General features: G+C 45.3%; 1 protein-coding gene across 1 annotated transcript; it reads right to left on the bottom strand.

The window, feature by feature from the left end:
* Positions 1 to 14,418: 14,418 nt before the first annotated feature.
* On the bottom strand, positions 14,419 to 15,006 carry CCDC184 (coiled-coil domain containing 184). The gene has a single exon (XM_060114027.1). It carries the CDS (start codon positions 15,004 to 15,006, stop codon positions 14,419 to 14,421), a length of 588 nt encoding a protein of 195 aa, XP_059970010.1.
* Positions 15,007 to 24,333: the final 9,327 nt, after the last annotated feature.

The following is a 24,333-nucleotide window of genomic DNA, read 5'->3' on the forward strand; positions in this document are numbered from 1 at the left end:
TCCTGAATCTGCCCTCATCCACCCTGCTCCTGTATGAGAAACAGTAGAGGAAGAAGTAAGAAAAATGGAATTAGGGAGCAGTGTTGACATTAAGAAAAGTCAGTTAGAGAAAAGAAAAAGAAAAACTAAGGATCAGCAGACTGAGCTTCATCTTGTTTGCCTCCACTAGGCCACGAGGGAGAATTTGTGGTGGCATTAAATAATCAACACTGCATTCGATGTGTGTTTATGCTTGTGTGTGTTGGGGAAGGGCAAGGGGGAGAGGCCAGGTGTCAAACCCCTTCTTCCTAAGTCCTCTAGTTTCCTTAAATACATAACTATTTGATATTTCCCTTCAGATTCAAGTAATAAGTACTTCTACCAAGCTTCTCAGACTACCAGTTTCCTTCCCTGTTACCCATACTCCTAGTTAACTCCCCTCTTCCTACTGCCTGTTTTTCTCAACCATCTTTCATTTCATTCCAATTCAGTCCTATTGCACTTCACCTCCTCATCGTAAATGGGTCCACTTAATTCCCTGTACTTTAAGGAACACCTCTCCACACTACCTCCACCACTGCAGAAGGCTTTCTATTTGCAACCCTTCCTCTCTGGCTTAGCTTCTCTTCTTAACAAAAGCCAGTGTCCCTTGAGAGGGCATTATCTTCTCAGCTGTTCTCTTTTTTTGAAAATGACATCTTTCTCATGCTCCTTTCATAATAGATAGGAAAAGAAAGGACATAGGCCTGTGCTTTGTTTTCTGGTGCTACTTCCATAAGATGAACACACCTCACTTGGGATGCCCTCAAATAGATGTACTACCCTTTCCACATCCTGCACATCACATACTAACCTCCCTGCAGTGAATTGAAGCAGTAGCTTCACTCCACAAAGCTCTACTCTTTTCAGTCCAAATTGGTGAATCTCTAGATAATAGAGGACATGTGAGAAGCACTTCTCAGACAGCAAGGAGTAAGAAATGAGACAACACTGTAATCAAGAAGAAACAATAAGCACAGAACCTAAACATTTACATTATCAAAGAAAGACTACACCAAGGCAAAGTTAAGCAGGCAAGAAAGACTTTATTTAAGGCTACTGCAAGAGGTAGGAGACTGAATTCAACTCTGCTGAAACAAGTGGCTGGAGAGTTTTTAAGAGCTGCAGTAGGGAGATCTTAGGCCACCTGTGGGTGGTAATTGCTCTTACCCAAAGGAAAAGTAAGTTTACATGCTGTAGTTTACAATTTGGAGCAAGACACCCAGTAAAGTTGGGCTCCTACCCTCCCACAGAGACTAGGAAACAGGGGTGCTATCTTCCTTGAGGATTACACTTCAAAGGGATGGCTCTTGAGAAAGACATTCCCTGGGTCTTAAAACTGGCAAGGGGCTTTTAGGGAGATTTCTATACATTTCAAAGGGGCAGAGAAAGAATTTGTAATTGCAAGTTTCTAAAGTAAATGCGCTGAGAAAAAAGAGATCAGGAGACAACAGTCAAGAAGAAACTTGCCCTAAGTGTAGTCAAGGGAAAGGGAAATGTTAAGGCTTTCCTGGTCACCATGGAGAACAAAGAAGTGCTTATTCTTGCCTCAGGATCTCAGCTCCTTCTCCAAGTTTGAAAATTCCTGTCTCAAGGAGCCTTTAAGAGTAAAAAGAAAAAGTGAAGGAAAGAAAAAAAGAAGAAAGGAAGAAAGCAAAAAGAGAGGAAAGGGTGCTTTTTACAGTTTTCTGAGAAATAATATAACATTTTCCCAGCACTGTTTACGCTGATGCTATGAACAAAACACAATTCCAGCTTTTAAGCTCTAACAGGGCAGATAAAAACAAATAATGGTAATACAATGGGCAAACTTATAACAAGCCTATACAAAGTACACTGGGATGACAGATAATAACAGCGTTCACAACTATTAAGCACTTAGGTTCTAACAACATTACATCTAAACCTCACAAAACCCTTGAAGTAATACTACTGCCTCCATTTTGAGAAGCAAAACTGAGGCTCAAGGAGGTTAATTTGCTCAAAATCACAGCGCATTTCAATGGCATAGCTGCAATACTAACTGGGCACCACTTCCTGAGCCTGCACTCCTTAAGAGGTAATAGAATAACTATCCTGAAGAATGGACAGGCTTTATACTGAGATGATATTAGATCTAAGCCTTAAAGTAGTGAATTAAAAGGTAGAAAATGCGGCAGGGTGCGGCGTTGGCAGGGACTAGTAATTCCAGGCAAGAGGAACTGCGTGATTCGTCATAAAAATGTGGCGTTCAACGTGGATGGAGAAGGGCAAGTATGGCCATGAATGCTGAAAAACCAGGCTGAGTGACCTAGAACTGTCTTCTCAAGGCCACGCACTTTCCGGTTCAAGGTCCAGCTCCCAGGAGCCACGGGCGCCAGACGGGAACCGATGCATGGTGGGGCTGTAGCGCTAGAGATACACCGCCCTGGTCCTGTATCCCTTGCAGCCTCTGCCTTGGTCCCTGGGGGCACAAGAAGAGCCCACAGGGACAGGGAAAACTCCTGTAAATGCAGAAGCCATCCTGAAATGCGCGTCATTTCCCGATGCAAAGTCACTGGTCACAAGATCGCGCGACCAGGCTCTAGGGTTACCACAGCCCGGCCGAAGGGCCGAAAATGTGGGAAGAAAACCCAGGAATTCTACCGGGAGTTCCGACTCAGCCCGACCTCAGCTGTGGTCCTGCCCTGCGCTCCTCCCATCTAAATCCGGCGCCATGTTAACCAGCCCGGTTTGGCGCCCACCACTAAACTACCCAAGAGGCCTCGGGGCCCTGACCTGATTGCAGCTGGCAGAGGGGGTGGGCGTGGTCCGCGCCAAGAACCTGCGGCCAATCAGCCTTCCCCAGCCTCTCGGATCGCCTCTATGGCAACCAATGAGCGCCTTGTCCTTGGCTACCCCTCCCGGGCAGGAGAGCCCTAACCAGACCAGTCTGGGAGACACCAGCTATTCTGGGAGACTCTGCAGACATCCGCCCCAGCTGGTGATGCGGGCCTCAGGCTTGGGATGTCCTCCCAGCCGAGTGCAGTTGTTGAAATGCCTCGCCCCTTTGGCGGATGGTGGGGTGGGATGGGATGGGATGGGATGGGGGCGGAGCAGGGCTGGAGGCAGGACTGAGCGAAGATCTTTGCCTGTCACGTGCAGTCACCCTAGCTCCGAGCCTTGTTCGCGGATCTGTATCCTAGTTCTTTCCAGGTGATAGCCCCCCTTTCAGCGAATTGCATAATGTTGGGCCCTTCTTCCCTCTTTAGACAACGGCAGTGTCCTTTGAGCTTCCTTGCCTCCCTTTCCAGTTACCGACTCCAGGAAGCCTTCCTTGATCCCTCGCCCCTTCTGGGTTCACTGGACTTTCTTTAACCCTTCATCACCTGTGCGTTTTCCTAACACTGTACTCTTTTCTGTCTTCCCCACTAGTCTGTGGTTCGAGTCCTTAGCACATTGCCTGACTATAGGTGGTGCTATAGCGCTGTTTCCTCAATGAAATCTTAAGCAGAGTCCTGTTGTATTAACCAAATAAAAGCAAAGCTGCTCTGATAGGAGTGGAGAGGGAGTGTCCAGAGTCCTGGACCTCCAAGGAAGCCCCTGAGGCACCATAATTAGTGACTTCAGCTGAAGTAATCAGTTTAATATATATGGCTTACCCAGGACATGAAAATTAAACATATCTAGAGCCTCTAGGAACACCCTTAAAAATCTCATTTTGGGGTTTCAAATCTGATTACACGTGTTTATTTTTATTTTCCAGTCTAACGACCTAGATAGCTGTTTCTTTCTTCTGTTTAATTCCTTATCTTCTTCACCCAGCTCTGGGCTTTGAGGCTAACCTGTATGGACCACATCAACAGATTTCCTTACTTCCCTGGCTTTCTATTGGGTTCAGCCAGTGAGTAGCATAGGCAGAATATCAGAGGGAAGTAGGAGTGTGAGGTTGGGTATTTAATCCTCTGTTTCCCTGTGAGGGTTGTGGACTCACTTGAGTCCCCTTGCTAAGATCTCACTCCTGCCATGTGACCCCCTCTACGTAGCTCTCTGTTTCTAAGTTTGAACCACCATCTCCCATTACCTCTTCAGGCTCAGCCCCTCTAATACTAGATTCTGGGAACTGCCCACTGCCCTTGTGATTTCCCTACACCATGCCTACACCTTTTCAAATAAATCTTTATTAAACTTCCTCAAATTATTGTGATTTGAATGTGCCATCTGTTTCCTGGGTATGCCCTTATACAAGACCATTCTCTTTTACTGAGGTAATGGAAACAGTTATCTCACATGCAAACATTTGAAGGCTACATGATGTATTAGAAAGAGCATGTGCTTTGAAGTTGGAGAAACCTGAGTCTCCTGTCATTCATTCATTTGGCAGATACTGCACAGTCCTATCAGTTGCGGTAGAGATTTTAGAGAGTATCTGCTATGCACACAGCCCATTCCCTAAGAACCCTCTTCTCCTCCCATAAGGGTGAACCTGGCAATCAAGTTAGTAAGTGCCATGGGACACCACCCTCCACAATCAACACAATCAGTGCAGCAAAGCTAGATGGATTAAGTCCTCTTCCACAGGAGTTCGGAATTGGTATGCAGTGGGTATAACCAGTTCAGGGCTGGAACAGGCAGACACCCAACCTGTGGAGCAATTGTCTTCTGCCATGTACCTGAAGGAACAAAGAAAGTTAGCGGGGAGAATAGGTTGAAATCAGAGGAGAGGGAAGCAGAGATAAAACACCATGTCTCTAAAGAAAGAGCCCAAGATAATGACTGCCCTGGTTTTAGTCAGCCTTGGAGGCCCACCTGCATTCTTGCTCTTCGGTTTTATGAGATAACCTTGCATCCTTATAATAAGCTCCTTTTTTGTTCCCCCTCAAAACTAATACAGATGGGTTTCTGTTTCTTGCAACCAAAAAAGTCTTAGCTGAGGCAGTATCTACCACAATGTGGTTATAAGGACTAAATAAGATAAAGTATTTCAAACATCTAAATCTGCCTCCAAAAATGTTACTTTCTCCCTTCCAACTGTAAATGGCACCCATGTGCTCTGAGCATCAGACTTCTCTGTTCTTTGTACTTCTTATTTGGAGTGACAAGCCCATTTTGCTGTCAGTATTTTTGCAAGATTTTCTTCATTCCTGCTTTTCCTCTTCCAGTTGCCATTCTGTTCATGGTCCAAGTGCTGATATATTTGTGTTTGTGTTTTGCTATGTTTTGTTTTGAAGTTTTTGTTCCGCAGTGGATGGAATTAATCATAATCCTCAGTTCACGAGACACCATCATTGGTCCCTGCAAGGAAAGGCTCTCTTATTTTATGTCTTTATTTATTGCTTTATTCTATCTTTATACCCTGTATCTTCACTCCCTCCACCCCCCAAAATAGGCAGTTTTCTAGTGTGTATATATCTGTTTAAATGTGTCTTCAGAAAATAGTTATCATTTTGTAGGCATTTATTTTTAAATGTACTCCAAAGCTACTGTTACATGTGTCATTCCGTGTCTTACTTTTTTCACTGAGCACTGTTTTTCATCTCCATACACATTGCCAGATGCTAATATTTAATTTGTTGCTTCACTTTGTTGCCTGCTATTCCACTGTGTGCACTCTTCACTCACGATGTTGCATCTATCCACTCCTCCACTGATGAACACCCACATTGCCCCCAACTCCATACCACTACAAGTAACCCTGCAAAGAACATCCTCCTATTAGTCCCCTGCTGGACTTGTAAAGAATTTGTTTTATATTTCTTAGGGGAGGAATTGCTGGGCTATAGGGTATGAATCTATTTAATATAACCAAGTTTTGCCAGTTTGCTTTCCAGAAGTGGTGAAACTAGTCTTGCAGCAGCGCAAGTTTCTACATTTCCACATTCCTGACAACATTAGTAATTGTCTAGATTTCTAATTTTTGCTGTTTTTATAGATATAAACTGATCTCATCGTTGGTTTAATTTGCATTTGATTAATAATGGTTTTGATCAAATTTCCATATCCATATTAGTTTTTTCTATTCTGTACATTGCCCATTGATATTATTTGTACCCTTTTTTCTATTGGGTTGCTGTCCTTTTCCTGCTCATTTGCAGGAGTTCCACGTATATTTTAGGATTATATTACATCCTTGTCAGTTTTAGACAAATATTTTCTTCATTCTGCCATCTGCCTATTAACTTTGTCCATGGTGCTGTTTATAGAACATAAATCTTTAATTGTTTTGTAATCGAATTCCTCAGTTTTTGCCATATGGTTTATGCTTTTGAAAGTGTTGAAATTGTGGACTACTCTCTTAGTTATGCCTACTCTCAGCCTGGCGTCTCTAAATCTGAGTTCACTCGAGAGGTCCCTGTAGTCATTGCATCTACTCCTCTTCATTGGACTCCAAAGTATTTGCACTGACTGAGTTTCATTCTTAACAGAATCACATCTTCCTTGAGACTTTTCCTCCATAGAATCTCAGGCTATGAAAATCATATCTTTTATCTATTTGAAGTCAATTTTCCCATAATCCTGGACACACATCTCACTTTCTCTCCTTGGCTGTCAGGGAGAACCAAATCACCATAGTTACTGTCTTTCAAGATTTTCTTCACTCCCATTCCACTAGTCAATTTCATCTTCGTTGGTCAAAATTAGATCCAGAGTTGCAATCTCTTCTCTGCCAACCTCTTCCTTATGAAGGATGAGACTACACTAAATCAACATTCTCCTCACTTCTGGAACTTGGCTTTGTGCCATTTCATGACTTGTCCTGGGATCTGTAATAGAGTTTATCTGTTTTGGCAGACTCTAGCACATTTTTACGATGCTATTACTTATTTTCCTCTCCTTTATCCTCACCTAAATAATTCCTTTCTTGTTTCCACTCTCAAGGTTATAAAATCCCATAAAAGACTCTATCTTCATGATGTAAAGTACTACCCTGACTTTCCTTCTATCATTTTCTTTTGTTTTTATTCCTCCTCCTTACTTCCTTGTGTCTCTTTTCTTGTTTCCTTCTTCTCCCTGCCCTTTTTCTTCCTCCTTTCCTTTCTGAATTTTACAAACACTGAGGGCCAGGGCAGGCTTTCTGTAGATCAGAGCAAAGAAGCTGCTTCTATCCCAGAAGCAAATTCCCCACAAACAGGTGGTGTGTGTCACATGACTGGCAGTTCCTTTCCAGTTGCACATCAGAACCCAGTTCTGTTTCTTTGGAACAACGTACTCCACCTTTTTTCACTGCCATGTTCCAGGCATGAGTCCCATCCTACCAAGTTTCTTTATATATGTGACATTTTATTTTCCTCATTGTGTAAAAACTCAAGTTCTATTTTATATTACCTGTAGTTTGTGCACTGGTGTAGAGGCCATAACTACTTTTTTTCTCCCCAACCCTTTTCTACTTACTTTTTCTAGAGAATTATGGGATGCCGCTTCAGCTACTGCTTTTCTTCTGGTGTCATATCTGATATCCTCCGTGGTATAAAATTTTGTGAGCATTCTTTTTAACTGTTGTCCTCTCCATTTTATCTTGTCATCCCACCCTCCCACTGACTCCCAACACACCACACACACACACACACACACACACACACACACCATTCCCATTTTCAAATTGAAGTTCTCTTAATTCAGTTAACATTGATCACAGAAAACATTCCCTTCAATCTTTTGAGAAGCACTGTGTTCCAGTTCAAGAACATATCATCCCCTCATCATTAGACTGAGAGCAACATAAGGACAGGGACCATGACTTCTTGGAGTCTTCCCCAGAGCCTACCACCTTCCATGAGACATGGTAAGCAGTTGGTAAATACTTCCTGGTAAATTGAGTCAGTCATGGTTCTCTTCTTGGATATCTTTTTCCATCATCCTTATAAGAATTATTCACCTACTCTAAAAGGAATTTTCAATTTCCCTTTTTATTCCCAAAGCAGAATCCAAGCCGCCATAAGCTTCCCTTAGTATATTTTAATTACTTATAACAGAGTAAGATGCAGAACCATTTAATGAGAAAAAAACAAAACAAACCAAAAACTCCCTGATTTTTATTTCAGACGAACAGGATTCTAGTCCTAATGCTGTCATTGACTATGCAAGCTTGCACATGTCATTCCATCTGTTACTTTATTTATAAGCAATGACATAATGTTTATTCACTGTTAACCCTCTTAAAAGGAGACCATACATTTTTTTTAAGTACTTGAGGTAGAAATAAGGTAAATTTCCCTGACCCAGGGGTCTAAACTATTAGGTAAACTATTTGATAAGAAAAAGAATTTGCTTGAATTTGCTTTCTTCAATATTCTGAAGAAATATTAGTCCTGGTCGTTGTCTGAACATCTTTCTTGACCTCTCACTGGCAAGATCAAAAAAAGTCCCCATTTTAAAACTTTCAGCATAGGTGGTGTGGTCTGGAAGAAATTCCCAGAGATAATAGTCACCCTCTCTTTCAAGAAATGCTGCTTCACTAACACTCAAAATGGCCCAGAGAATATAAATGCATGAAAAATACAGGCATCAACAACTCTGAGTCAAAAGTGATTCAGAAGTGTCAGACTCAGTATGAAGAAATTATAATAATACTATAATGACTTTCAGTTATGTTTGTGTGCATTGTAGTGATATAAAAAAGTTCATTTTCTAAATAAGTCTAAATAAGCTCTTTAAATAAGAATGAAATTTTTAAAAATGTGATAAGAAAGTATGGTGATAGTTGAATTGGCAGTATTTTTTCTTTCTTAATGGTGCCTAAAATAATGGTGTGCCACACAACTGATAGTGCCTTAAAGTCAATAAAATAAGATAAATAGTTCAGAGACTATAAAAATGAGAAAGCAGTTCCAGCTCAAGATATTCATAATCTGGAAGGGGGAATAACAAGCATAAAGAATAGTAGAAATGAGGGGAAATATACTAATTGTCCCCCAAAGAGTTACAAACAAAAAGATTTAGATATTTAAGGGAGGAAGAGATCACATTAGGAAAGGTTCCATGGAGGAAGTAGCCTTTAAGAAGGGCCTCGAAAAACTGATAAGATTCCAACTGGCAGAGATGGAACAGAGTAAGAATAATAGAGAGCAAGAAATCAGCTGCAGGAAAATGGGCATTTTTAGAGAATGGTGAATAGCATATTTTGATTCAAGGGTTTGTTAACCTTTTCTGGCTTTAAGAATTTTATGAAAACTATGAACCCAATTCCTAGAAATAAAAGCACAAATTTCATAATCAAAAGGTTTTTTGCATACTGTTTCTGGGGATTTCCCATTTACGGATATCATAAGAGACAGGAGGGAAAAGCAGCCTTGCAGGACACCACATGAGAAGCTGGTGCAGGTGACCAAAGCTGCAGAAGTCCCTTTTCTGAAGGAGAAATTTGGATCTGACTGCATTTGGGAGGGCTAAGAGAAATTGTAGCAAGGGCCAGGGGGACACATCCAGTCCACTCATCCAGAGATTAAAAGAGCTGAGATACACTTGGGTATCATTTCTAGCTGACTGGATGATATAGGCTTCCAACTGATGGTATGATGGCGAAAAAAATGTACCTGGGAAATGAAATGTATGGGTTTAAAAGTATGCCAGGGCCTGGCGGGAGCTTGGCTACTGCCACTGTATTTTATGCTTAATTCAAGAAGTAATGGGACATGATGCAGATTTCTGAGGAGAATGAATGTTCAGAGCTGTGGTTTAGGAAAATCAATCTTCAGGATTATAGGTGTGTGAGAGGCCAGGCGAGACCATTTAGGAGTTCATTGCAGTTACTTTTTATATCCTTCAAATACATTCTATTTATTCGGTTCCCCTTCTGTCCTCGCCACCCACTATTTGGCAGAGCCAGGCCTTTAGTAAGCATTTGGTGGTGCTTGCTGAATTGAAAACCACAAATTTACTTTGAGGGTCTCCTTGCAATGTCCCTATTACTCACCAGGTGGCACCATTACAGCATTACTTACAGAACAGACATCCTTCTATATGCACAGTGCTTCCAAGCAGAAAGGCTGTGTTTCTTTGAGGGAATTCCCCTTCTGGGGACAATCTAGAGGTGTGGGGTTGGGGAGGGGGTGGAGGGAATGGTAGCTGGGATTAAAGATTCAAGAATATTCTTTTTGTATTGTACATCAACTACCCCTCAACTTTTAAAAATATTCCTTTTGTACTTCTATATATCATTTCTTATTGTAGCTGAGAATCTTGGCTGAATTTCTATTCCTAGGCATATAAATGCAGAAAGATGCTTAGGAAAACCTGCCTTTTCAAAGATGCAAGCAGTTTTCTGTCTTGCAAGGAGTATTAGACTCAAATATATCTGGGGAAGAACTGTCCCTTAGTTCTGGGAATACTTCTAGGTGAGCCATTTCATTATACATATCAAGCAAAGACCATACTCTGGTGATACTGAAGCCACATAAAACTGCATATTTATGTTGTAGGCCAGTTTGCCTCTCTTAGAGAAATAACTATTTCTCTAGAACAGATTTTATTTGTCCACGCTGAAGTTGTAGCTTATTTCTATGAAGTTGTATGTTTTCATTTTGAGATTTAGAGCTAACCCTGAGAGATTTCCCAGTGAGAGATAGGAGTGCCAGAAACAGAAAGAGTTGTGATGACTTACATGCAGCATTGCTCTGGGCTCAGACATAAAGCGCAGCACAAAGCTATGGGGGAAGGGGGTGGGAACCATCACCTCACTGCCAGACATCAGCAGTGCTCTGACAAACTCCCAAGTACTGGAAGACTTGGAAATAATGGTAGACAAGATCCTTAGTGCATTCTAATGGGTATCAGTATAATCTGAATTTGTTGAATAAGTGGTAAGTAATCAGGTTTATGCAAAGATTTCAATTCAGTGTAGGAAATACTCTGGAGGCCCCAGGAGGCAAAGGTTTATCAGTTCAGGCAGGGTCATTTCTTCTTTGTTATTTTTTGAATTTAAAAGTCTCATTATCTTTTAGCTCAGTGATTCTTACCTTTTTACTTAATTCTTACCTTTTAGAATTAAGTTAAAACAATAGATCTTCTCTCTAGAGAATATACATACACGATTTTGCATTCAATTTCCAGGGGCTATGGCCCCCTGAAATTCATAGTGACCCCATCCATGAGTCCCAGGTTAGAAATCTCACCTGAAACTCCCTCATCAGAAGCATTACAAAGGAGAAATGCCAGAGGAGAGTGGGAAATCTGGAGAAAGGAGGAGGTGGGAGAGAAAACTGTGCTGTATCCCTCTGAAATGCTGATGCAGGTCACTAAAGAAAGCTGAAAAATTGCTTTATCTGGGTAGATTTTTATCTATCTGGACTTGTAAGGAAGAGCTAGAGAACTTCTAGGAGCCCTGGGCTAAAGGACTGATGACCATTTAGGATGGTAGGCATAGGAAGAGGAACTGAATTGGCATCAAGGGTTAAAAGCCTCAACCAGACATTTCTACAGGTGCTATAGAGCTAAGCTGCCTTGAGATTCATGTCACTCTGCAGAATCTGAGCTACAGGGAACAGGAAAGAGGCACAAGAATGGATCTGTGTCAGGGAATATCTGGGGACATCAGCTTCTTCCTCTCAAGAAGCAAGTCCAGAAGACCATCTTCTCTGTGCCATTATTGAATTATCACCCACTAGACTCTGAGAAGGCTCACTAACCAAAACCTGATCTGCAATTACTTGTTCCAACTGAGAAGGTGAAAAGTGAGTAAAACTAACATTTCTTCCTGTTCAGGACTCTTAGACTCTTGATTGGGGAAGTAAGGGATTTCCTTCTCTGAAGATGAAATAATAGAGCAATTAGCGGAGGGGTTCCCATCTAGGGTTCTTTAAGTCAGAAGATCTGGATTAAGTCCTGGTTCTGCCAAGTACTAGCTGTATGACCTTGACCAAGTCTTGGAGTCTGTTTTTGGAACTGTTAAGTGAAAATAATAATAGTGCCTGCTTCATAGGGTTGTTGGGAGATAAAATTGGGCACAGTGTCTGGCACACAGTAAGTGCTCAATAAATGATAGCTATCATTGTTGTTATTGGTGCAGAATGCTGGAACTGTAACAGGAAACTATCTTCCAGCCCTCAGGGACACTTCCCCACTAATATACTTTAGCTGCCCTCTCTAGGGCCCTGGCACATATTCCCCAACCACTGCACAACTCAAGGCTTCCTCTGGTCATCCTATATGTACAGAGCTGACTTTAAGTCCTTTTTCACCCATAACTACATGACATTTATGAAGAAAGTCCATGTCAGCTTGGGAATCTCATCATCCCCTTGACTATCTTGAATAAGAGTTTTAGATGGGGAAGACTTATATTAAACAAGAGCTTCTAGAACCTTCCCTAAGTAATTGTATTTTCCCAGAGGAGCCAGTCACCACCACCACCGCCTATCCCAAGAGAACTATAAGAAAATACTAACATTTGCACAAGGCTTCCCAGGGATCTTAGATATTTTTCTCCTCAACAATTTTTGTCCCCATTTTACACAGGCAGAAACTAAGCCTCAAGCAAGGAAGCAAGTCTCAAGCACTCATTTACTGTTGGAACTGAGATTCAATGCCAGTGCCCTTTCCATCTCTCTGCAACAACCACACAGCAAGAACACACACACATACATAACATACATACATACATACGCAGATATGCAAGTACAAGTGCACACACAGAACCCCAGCTCATTCTTCTCCCAAATTTTGTTTGGAGCAGCTTGGAAAATCTCCAGTGCCCAAGGGAGCAGACCAGAGCTGATGTCAATCTAGTGGAACACCTTACCGGTATTCTCCACAAGATGCCTGAGGCAGTTTTTGTGGTTTCCTTTGTGATATGTCACTCTACTGCCAGAGATTCCGGGCAGTCCCTCCTGAACAATACCCCTTCCCTAAGCCTCCCATGGGACAAGTGTCGTGCCTGCCATTCCAGGACTCAGATTTGGAAATCATCTCCCAAGAGCCAGGTGCTTCACTGAAAAGAAGTCTCCTGCACATCTGGAGTTCTAGCTACTAAAAACCCTTGTTAGTTTGGGAGTCTCAACACGTAGCCTCTCCAGCTTGAGGTGAAGGTCCAGGTTGGAAATGACAGCAGGTAGAGTTGGCAACGCATGTCCCAATCAGGGCAAGGACGGTCAACTCCTTGGAACCAGAGGCAAGAAGAGAGGAGGAAAGGCATGGTCCCTGTAGTTCCTGCTAAGCCTGTGTCCATGCAGTGGGTCCAGAAGCCCCACCCTGACATCGCCCTAGTACCAGTCAGCAAGGAGGGGAGATGACGCCTCTTTATTAAGGTTAACACCAAGGAAAGCACTGAGAAGGGATACACGGAGGAGGAGGAAGGGCACACAAAGTCACCACTTGAGGAGGTGGGAAGGAAGCACGTCAGTGAGGAACCTCAGGGCAGCCACATGCTCCATGCCCCGGTTGTGGGGGTGAAAGAGGAGAGGAGAGGGGAAAGCGCCGTGAGAGCCTGGGCCTCACAGAAGGGTCTGAAGCCCCCGGAACCTAACACCAGAGCCCTGCCCCTCAGGGCTCACACACTACTACACAGGTCGACACACATAACGCACACAAGACATTATGGAAGCAGCACCAAAAGGCAGCGGGCAGGGAAGTGTTGACGGGAAAAGAAAACTGAAGTTAAGCAGGTATAGCCAGGAAAGAGACAGTTTTTGGCTGCGGCCCCCAAGAGACCCTCAATGTCCCCTAAATCTGGGCTGTTGCTGAGCATCCCCAAGTCTCTGCCTGTGAACTGGGCTCTTTGTTCTCTAAGCCTCAGTGAGTGGATAAAACAATCCCAGATGAAGTCAGTGACAAGGCAGGATCCACTCTGCATGCAAAATCCTAGAGGTTGAGCTATTATGTCTTCATGCACATTGATAGCCAGCTCCTCCCAGCCCAGAGGCCCTTGGAACCCCATTCACCCAGACTCCTAGGGCTGCAGTTCCCTCCTCAAGCTTCTTTTACCAATCAGCAGCCGCAGAGATCTGTGAGGGGGAGAGGCTTCTGCAGAACGCTGAATAGCTTGGATTTCATCAGAAGGGTAAATTTTCTGTTGCCAGAACAGAATACCCCCAACTCCTTAATTTCTAGGTAAATCGTTAGAGATTATTTGCCAGAGTCCTAGATAAGTCCTTTTTCAGAATAGAAAAAGCAGAATTTTATTTACACAATTCAGGGGTTCTCCTGTTAGCTGGAGAGGGGGAAAGGGCAGGGTAGGGGGTTGGATGGGAGTCCAGAGATGGGCGCTTCCTCTCCCGCAACCTCACCTTTCCGCAGTTTGCTACGTCTCACTTGGTCAGGCAGAAAGAATTCTTGATGCTCCCAGAGTCCTTCACCCTACAAATGCTTCCTCGAGGGAGTCTCTTCCGCCTGACCCGCAAGAGTAGCGGTCAGAGTGAAGCCTGCTGCACCGCGCGGTTCAGTCCTCTCGCGTCATGCGCTCGGAAACCCAAAGCCAGCCCGGGAAAGTAGTGCCCCCTCGGAGTCCCCTCACAGAGAGGCCTCTCCCTCCAGCTGCAGCAGGGTAATGTCGGGCAGGTCGAGGGGCTCCACAGGTGGCCCGTCCCCCCCAAGGAGGCCAGCACAGGGGCTCTCGGGGCGCTCACAGTGACTAGTGGGTGTGGCGGAGCTGGGCATCTCCTTCTCTTCTGAATCGTCGTCCTCCTCGTCCTCAGGATCGCGACCCAGCAAACCGCTGTCCCCGATCCCAAGCGAAGGGGTCTCCGGCTCTTGAGGGGCGCCCGGGAAGCTCCCCTTGCCACCGACCACGCCCAGGCCACCCTGGCGGGGCGCGGTGGTCATAATCCGGCACATGGAGACGATGGCTCGCTGGTTGGCGCACACGTCGTCCGAGAGCACCTGGATGTGCGAGGCCTGCTCGTCCAGGGCCCCCCGCATGGCCCTCACGTCCTCAAACAGGGCCTGCAGCTGGGCCTTCAGGTGCTCCATCAGCTCCTTCATGCCGCCGTTGTACTCCCCGGAGATCACGTCCCCCACGGCCGGCACTGTGGACACCTCCAGAGGTGCCGGCATGTCGCCGCCGTCCTTGGTCATGATCTCTAGCAGACCGTCCTCCATTGAATGGCAGAAGCGGGCGGTGGCGGCTCCGGGTCCGGTCCAGCCCGGCCTCGAGGTGGGGGGAAGGTACGGGGAGGGGGAGAGGTGCCCGGAGGGGCTGGGAAGAGGATGCTCCCGAGAGGGGCAGGGAGCCGACGTGAGGAGGTGAGTCTCAGGCGGAGGATGCGGGCGGGATCGGGGAGGCCGGGAAGAGCCTGCGGGACGAGGATCGCGCTACAGTCCCAGGGCCGGCGTCTCTCCGGCTCGCCACTGGGCGAAAGCGCCCTGCCCTACCTAGCCTCCTGAATTGCACCCGTGTCAGCTCCGCCCTCTGGGCGCTAAGAGCGGCAAGTGCCTGCGGGTTCCCTGGGTCACGGAAGCGCTCGCACAGGGGCTTAGGTCGAGGCAGAGGCCAGCAGCGGGTCGAGCTCGGGACTCCCCTCGGCCATTAACGGGCAGCGCCCGCGAGTGTGGTTGGAAGTGACACGGGCGGGTCTCCCAGCCGAGCCGCGGATGCTCCTCTGTTTCCAAGGCGACGCACGGCACTTAAATGACGTGTGTCTCCATGGCAACCAGGAAGTGGAGAGGCAAAGGGAGGATGGTTGGGAAGCTGCAGTGGGGCTCTGGAGTCTGAGCTAGCGGGCGGAGCGGGAGGGGAGGGGACGCTGCAGTGGCCTCAGCTGAGGCTGAAAGAGCGTGTGGCTGCAATGTTTAATAGAGAAGCATGAGAGAGCAGTTTGCTGCATAAATCCCTAGGTCGGGGAGACATCGTCCCTCCCCTAGCCTGGGTGGTAGACACTGAGCGCGACAGCCTTGGAAGGATTTTCACCCGCCCGAAATCCTTTCTCTGAGGAGGACGTTAGAGCCGCGTCCTGCTTCTCTGTCCTCCAGCAGGGAAGCAGAGCGGGTAGCGAGGCCGACCCTATTACCCAGACTAGAGCTGGGGCGCGACGGCGCCATGGAGCCGGCCCCGCCCGGCCTTAGAGGTGCAGAGGCGCGGGAGGGCACTACGGAGGTTTCCGCCACTCCCTTCTGCTTCTGCAGTAAATCAGCCCTCGCTGTAGATAAGATAGTACAGGAGCCGAGAAAAGATGGGATTCCTTCCCATATGAGACCGAACCGCTTTTACTCAGGGCACTGGGGGTTCTTCCAGCACGGTGAGGCAAAGCGCTTCAGTTTTGAGAAAGAAAGCTCCGTAAGAACAGAGATATTTGTCTCCTCCGTGTCCTCCAGCACGGAATCCCCAGCACCCAAAATAGAACCTGGCGCGTAGTAAGTAAATGCTCAGTACGTTTGTTGAATGAATAATTTAATAAGAACCACTGCGTCCCATTCCCTCATCCATTACTCTCCAGCTCACAGGCAGTGGATTTTAGGAGACCTGAATTCAGTTTTGTTTCTTCCATTTATTAGTTCAGAGACCCTGAATAAATCATTTTCCTGATCTGTTAGGGGATTGGACTGGGTAATATTGGGTAATATTATTTCTAACTCTGAATAACACTGCATCAGCTCACAGTTGAAAGGGCGAACTGTCGACAATGTGTGGAAGGGATGGGGAGGAAGGATTATGTAAGGGTAATTCCCCCTCAGCAGGCCCACCACCCATGTACAGACATACACGGAGTGTCTCAACCTTTGTGACAATGCCTTTCCCTTTTTGAGGAGCGGAGTGGGAAAGGAGGAGGAGGAAGAAAAGTTGAATTTAATACATTTACAGATGACTTCAGATTGCAAAGCAAACAATACCTGGGCAGCAGCATATTAACTAATAATATGGCCTTAGTAAATGGGAGAAGCCAAGTGTTCAGAAACCAAAAATGAAGCTCACAAGAAGAAGTAAATCTGGGGAAGAGAAAAGCTGTATCATTTCAAGATTGGGAAGAGCTAGGTATGGGTGAGCGTTTCATATACTAGTGGTTCAGTGATAGCAAATGTGTTTACCTTGAGGTTTCCCTGCTTGCATACTCTAGTGGTGAGGAGTGGGGCTGGCCCAGAGAAACTTTTCTGGCACTAGAAAACTCTTTGGCTTATTCCTTGTCTTACTGCTATAAAATAGAAACAAGTGGGGAAATATCCTAAACAGCAAAATGTTTAATCAAAGGCAGTGTTGATATAATAAAGTATTATGCAGCCATTAGAAATTTGATTTCCCAAAACAAATATATGGAGAAAATTTAAAAACCTATTGTATTTTCTATGATTCAATCCTATTTGCTTGCTCATTCCATCCTTCCTCCGTTCCACAGACCTGTGACTCTCACCTCAGTTATCACTCCCACCTCCACCATGTGTCCCACAGGTTATTCCTAAAGCTCAGGAGAAGACAGAAATGCTTTTCCTTGGTTTGCCTAAGCACAACCAAAGTGCGCTGATATTCAGGAAAAGACCTTACCAAAAAGGAGCTGTAGGAAAACTAGAAACAGACAAGACACACCCAAAACAGCTGAGCTTACACAGTATAAGTTTATAGCAAGCATAGTCTCAGGGCTTATGGACTCAACCCTGCTGTTCATCTTTCCCTGGAGACTTTTGCTATAGTCAGAAAAGACTGGCATGATTTTCAGATTTTTTGCCTGGGTCTGTTACTTCACATCTCTTGACCAGCACTTCACATGGATGATTTCACCTTGCCAGCTCCCTCACTCTTCAGATAGGCCCCTGCCTTCTACCTATAAGAACTGACCCTGTCCCCAGCACAGGGCCTCCCATCTTAGCCTTAACCTTACATTAAACATAGCCCCCATACAGTAGGAGCTGGGTTATGCCATCATACAAGGCCCTTTGCCACTGTTGTTGCGGACACCATGTATGTCAAGGCTTTCAGCATAAGATTACATCATGCTCCCCAGAGACGCTGGCATGAGGTCTGCTGAGAGTACAGGGGGTCTGAGCCTAGAGGGAGGGGAAATTATTGGAGAAGCATGAAAGAATATGGGAAACAGTGCAGAGATCAAGGGGTGTGGCTGATCCAGTCAAGTTCCAAGTCAGACATTGGAGAGCCAAGGGTAGGTGGGATCTGGGGGTGTGGACTAGTAGCAAGACTTGAAAATACAAGGAGACAATTGGCGCCTCAGATTCAGAACCAGATAATTTTAGGAATTCTGTGTGAAATTGAGACAAGGGGAAATAGGAGAGGTCTAGTCTCAGAAAAGTAAGGGGGACAGATGCAGAGAGTGGAGCAGAACCTCAGTCAGCTGTTTGGGTTACAGTGCTGGGCCCTCTGGAAGCCAGGGCCCTGGGGTTTGTTAATTGGGTCCATCCCCAAGCTGAATGGATAGGTACTCTGGCCATATCACTAGAGTATTCAGACACAGCAAGAAAAAATAAGCCCTATGCACTCCACTTCTGCTTCCTGCCTTTTTCTTTTCCTCTGGGAATCACCTTAGCTGTTCTATTCCTTCATCCCAATCTCATCAGCTCATGGGGGGAATAGACTCATGCTGCATAGATAAAGGTCTCCGTCAGGTACACCTAGTTCCAAACTTCAAATTTCACTAAAATTGTGATTCTTAATAGTCTCTGCCATTTTCCTCTGTCTCGTGTCTAGTTTACCTCCAGTGTCTATTTTATATAGCTGGTGTACTTTTTGCACTATAAATCCAGCAACTGTAATAAAGATGCTCGCTTGACTCAGATCTAGAATGATGGTCAAAATCAAGGAACAGCTGACTGCTGCACCATAGGTCCGCAATCCCAGACAGTACTCCCCAAATGTAAATTTTATGAAGCTGAGCTGCCTTGTGGCCCATCTCAGCATGATATCACATTCAAAAGAAACACATCTAATAACAAAAAAGAATTAAAAAGCAATTGAGGTTTTTATTATGTCTCTGGAAAAACTCTAAAGGGTTTTACATTCTTAGCACAGAGCAAAACATCTTAAACTTCTCTTCCCTCCTTCTCTATTCATCTCGCTCATGTGACCATAGCTGTTGCTACCTTTCTCTCTCCCCTCTCCCCCAACACCCCCAAACGTTCTCTCAAGGCTGGCCCTTGCTTCTTCACTCCCCCACCCCCTTTACTTTTTTTTTTTTTTTTTTTTTTTTTTTTTTTTTTTTTTTTTTGCGGTGCGCAGGCCTCTCACCGTTGTGGCCTCTCCCGTTGTGGCCTCTCCCGTTGTGGAGCACAGGCTCCGGACGCGCAGGCTCAGCAGCCATGGCTCACGGGCCCAGCCGCTCTGCAGCATGTGGGATCTTCCCAGATCGGGGCACGAACCCGTGTCCCCTGCATCGGCAGGCGGACTCTCAACAACTGCGCCACCAGGGAAGCCCCCCCTTTACTTCTTGAGTGTATTCTTTTTCTCTTCCGCAAGAAGAAACTCCTTGTCCTTGTTTCAGCTCCTTCGATTCTGTCCCTCAGTTCCCTGATCTGCACAGGTACCAGGAGCCCCAGCTGTCAGTGACAGGGGTCTCCTTCCAAGAGGGTAAGAAAGACTGAGAGGCTGAGAATAATCACATTATTGTGGATTTTGTCTGTCACATAGACTAAATTTTCCCATCATGAGTGGGTGGGTGGCCTGGTGTTACAACCAACTGGCTTTGCTCATCTCCTCCACACTTGTACAGAGAAATGAGCGTGGTCGTTTGTAAAGATCCGAAATCCATATGAGCCTCTGACTGGAGAGGGGGTCCAACTGTTCACACACTCAGGAGTCTCTACTGTCACAGATATGGTCATGAGGTAAGACACACACACACACACACACACACACACACACACACACATCCCTCACTTAAGCCCAGAGCTGGGCTTTTAGTTGCTTGCTTTGTGCCTTCAACCTAATTTTAGGAATCCTAAAGGCCACCCCTCCCCATTTCTTTTTCACACATATTAACTTTACTCAGAGCAAGAATACCAGGGGACCTTCCGTCTTCTCATGCAGTCTGCACTTCCACTGAAAATAACCTGTCATTTCAATTAAACCTGCTTTACTTGTTTTTACACTACTTCCCCTTTCTTCATTGCCCACTGCAACAGCTTTTCTTGTATCAACACTTGCAAAGCGTTTTTCCCCTTTCAGTGCATGTTTAGTCATTTATCCTGTACCACTCTGGACTAGTTCCAGTCCAAGTGTCGCTGGGCAGTTAGCCATAGACACAGACATTCCAAGCTCTGGAGCCACCCATGACCTCTGGTGCAGGGCCTGGTGCACCCTCCTCATGCATCCTCTCCATATATTTTTCTGCCCCCAGAAAGTTGCCAATAGCTCAGGGCCTGGTTTGTCCCCAAGTGAGGATACTCTTTAGGCATGGATAATGCTGTACCACCTGAGAACATCCACAATTTCTGGTGCCATGGGGCAATTTTACTTGGCAAATTGCCTCTCCCAGAGTATCAGTCAAATTTGGAGGAAATTATGTCCAAGTATCTGGGCATGGTATGGACTGTGGTATGTCTGCCTCAGACTTCTCTTCCATTTAAAAGAATTTTTAGAAATTTAGTTCCTTAATACTGACTTATGCAAGTTTCTAGGCCCCTTCTCACCTGTCATATCTTAAGGAAGTCTGTGGAAAATATATAAAAAAATTTTCAGGTCTCACTCTTACTAATGCCTCTATTTATGCTCTCTCCAGACTTCTCAAGGCCCTAAAAATACTATCAAAAGTGGTTCCTACCACTTCCCTTTTGCTATGAGGTGGTATTCCAAGGGCCAGCAAGGCACTGTCAGCTGCACTAGTAGAGCAACCACTGTGAGGGTGCACTATGGTTCTATTCAACACACACAATTACACTAGTATTCATGATTATGTCATGAACAGGGTCCCCCAAAAGTAATCTACATCTTCAAAGGACTGCAAAGGTGCTGCATCTTAGGCAGAAGTGAGGAGGAGGGCCCATTCTCCAACTTTTTCACCTAGATCCTGAAGCCCCTGTTTTAAGAAGTCTTACATGAAAGCAGCTCCATCTTCTGTGATCAACTAAACATTCACAGTTTATAGACACAATGCCTGCTTTATTTGTTTTAAGGCACTAGGATCCCCTTTGCTCTGGAATGCTCTAGTCCCTCTACTTTGCTTTATACATCTCCACAGCCATTAACATCTTTGTTTATTCAGTTATGTATTTATTTATTGTCTTTCACCTCCAACTAGGTGTAAGATCCATTAGGGCAGAGGTTTGGTTTTGTTCACTGCAATATCTCCAGCGCTAGGATAGTGCCTGGCACCTGGGAGATGCTCAATAAATACATGTTGAATAAATGAATGAATGAAGCCTGAATCCATACTTAGAAAAAGAAACATCTCCCTTAAGGACACATAGCCTGCAGGGCTCCAACTCTGCCTTATCTTAGAGAGCAGGTTATCTTTGGTTTTAGCCATCTACTTTGATGATCTATGGCTTATGTTCACACAGTTAAATGGCCCTTTTACTGGCTTTCCTTGTACAAAGGAATACTTACTGTAAGACACATGGAAGTCCCCACCTCCTGCAAGATAAAAAAGTGCTTGTAGCTTTGAAATAAGAATTATCACCTAGCCACCCACTGGAACCCCCAGCAGCATATTCCACCGCTATCCCCATCAAAGTGTCAAAGAATGGGGCCAAGTTTTAGTCCAGCTTCAAGGTCAGAGGACTGCATGCTTTCCTCTTCCCCCAAATGTTTGAGAATGGGATGATGCCAAGCCTGTATCCGCATCCTGTATGTCACAGAGAAGAACTGATTTATACTCTTATTCTACTAGAGACAGGCTCAGAAAAAGTACCCTGCTACTGGTTATAAGATTGGTAGCTGGGCTTCCCTGGTGGCGCAGTGGTTGAGAGTCCGCCTGCTGATGCACGGGACACGGGTTCGTGCCCCGGTCCGGGAAGATCCCACATGCCGCGGAGCGGCTGGGCCCATGAGCCATGGCTGCTGAGCCTGCGCGTCCGGAGCCTGTGCTCCGCAACGGGAGAGGCCACAACAGTGAGAGGCCCGTGTACCGCAAAAAAAAAAAAAAAAAAAGATTGGTAGCTAACTGAGAAGGGATATTATGAAGAGAAAGGTTACTGTGCTGTAAAGCTAGGGTTTCTCTTCCCTTTGAGTTCCTGAGCTGATAAGCTAGTAATTTAGTATAATGTTAGCCCAGGGTACTTTATACTATAATAAAACTGAGGCCTTTTTGTCCTCTGCTTATGCCTTCCCTACTTCTGTTCTATGACCAAACCAAAATAAACAAACAAAAACTCTCCACAATGATCAAATATATAACAAAGGAGATATAAAGATCAGTTTTTCCAGGATAGTAAAATCAAATTAAAAACCAAACATCAAACCTGGATCAGAAAAACAGTATTCCAGGAATTGAGGTTAGTTTTAAACAAACTTAGTAGGACAATTTCAATAAGAACTTGCTATTCTCAGCCGTGTTATCTGGTTCTCCAAGAAGCAGAGGGCAATTTCACTGGTAATTGCCCAGATAAAATGCATTAAACTGGGACTCAGTTCCCCTCAGAGGGTGATCCTGAGTCACATACCCAATCTCCTATTCATCCTAGCTCATCCATCACCATATCACACACCCTTCCAGTTACTTCATGTATTATTAAAACTCAATTCCCTCTTTCCAAGGACATTAGTGGCTTTTGCTGCTCAGCAGAACAATGAGTACCGTCCAAGACACTTGCATGTGTGAAAGACAATAAACTGCTCATAATTTTGCATTACTAGAACATCGAAATCACTGGTGTTTCAATTGTAATGAGATATCTGGGACATAAGACCTCTCTGCTTCATACTTGTGAATTTTTATTAGTGTTTCGGGGATATTCTTTTCATAAAAAAGAGTGATTAAGGAGACAGGTTCGATGCAGATGGAGATGGAGCATGGAGATGATACCAGGGCTGTAATCTGAGTCTAAAGTCTATGGGAAGAAAAGAAATAATCAACAGAGGTGAGAGAGAAGGAAAAGCTAGAAGGAGATTCTCCATAGATTTTAAACTCTGAAACAAACCAGCACAGAGCAGCATCATACCCTGATTCCACTATGAGGACAAGAGGCAGGATAAAGCATTTATAAAGCATTTAAATAAGAATTCCCCCCCACCCCCCGCGTACGCGGGCCTCTCACTGTGGTGGCTTCTCCCGCTGAGAAACACAGTCTCCAGACGCGCAGGCTCAGCGGCCATGGCTCACGGGTCCAGAGCGGCATATGGGATCTTCCCGAATCGGGGCACGAACCCGTATCCCCAGTCTTGGCAAGCCGACTCCCAACCACTGCGCCACCAGGGAAGCCCTCGGTAAGATTTCTTAAAGGACTTCTTGAGAGTGCTGGATCCCTGAGAGGAAGGAGCTTGCCTTTCCTTTCCAGGAGGACTTGAAAACTGCGAGAGTCTTACTTGTCTGAGTTGAGGCCCTGGTTATCTCATGCCTGGAGGATTGGGACAGTTCCACTTTCAGCCTTTCCTCTGCCCCTCCCCTCTCTCCTCCCTGTAAATCCCTCTCCTCACAGCATTTAAAAGAATCTACTTGGGCTTCCCTGGTGGTGCAGTGGTTGGGAGTCTGCCTGCCGATGCAGGGCACGCGGGTTCGAGCCCTGGTCTGGGAGGGTCCCACATGCCGCGGAGCAACGGGGTCCGTGAGCCCGCGCGTCTGGAGGCTGTGCTCCGCAATGGGAGGGACCGTGATAGTGAGAGGCCCGCGCACCGCGATGAGGAGTGGTCCCTGCTCTCCGCAACTGGAGAGAGCCCTCACGCAGAGACAGGACCCAACACGGCCAAAAATAAATAAATAAATTTAAAAAAGAGAATCTACTTAAAATTCACATTTGAGCCTTCTCACAACCCAGCTTAAAATATTCCAAAGGTTTCCCACAGCTTCCAGCTTCTTTTTTTCCCACCGCTTTCTGCCTCACTGTTTGCCTTCTAGATGCACATACACCCAGCCTCCCCACCTTTATTCATGCTGTTCTCTAAGTTTTCTCACCTTTTTCTCCCTTTCCTTTTCTTTTTTTAAAATATATTTATTGGGCCTCCCTGGTGGCGCAGTGGTTAAGAGTCCGCCTGCCGATGCAGGGGATACGGGTTCGTGCCCCGGTCTGGGAAGATCCCATATGCCGCGGAGCGGCTGGGCCTGTGAGCCATGGCCGCTGGGCCTGCGCATCCAGAGCCTGTGCTCCGCAACGGGAAAGGCCACAACAGTGAGAGGCCCACATACCGCAAAAAGAAAAAAAAGAAAAAAAAAATTTATTTATAAAGTTTCAATAACTACATACAAAATAAATATGAATAATGATTTTTTCTTTTAATTTTAAAATTTCATTTTATTTATTTTTTTACACAGCAGGTTCTTATTAGTCACCAATTTTATACACATCAGTGTATACATGTCAATCCCAATCGCCCAGTTCACCACACCACCACCACCA

The sequence above is a fragment of the Mesoplodon densirostris genome, chromosome 11, assembly GCF_025265405.1.
Source record: "Mesoplodon densirostris isolate mMesDen1 chromosome 11, mMesDen1 primary haplotype, whole genome shotgun sequence".
In the NCBI taxonomy this organism is placed as follows: domain Eukaryota; kingdom Metazoa; phylum Chordata; class Mammalia; order Artiodactyla; family Ziphiidae; genus Mesoplodon; species Mesoplodon densirostris.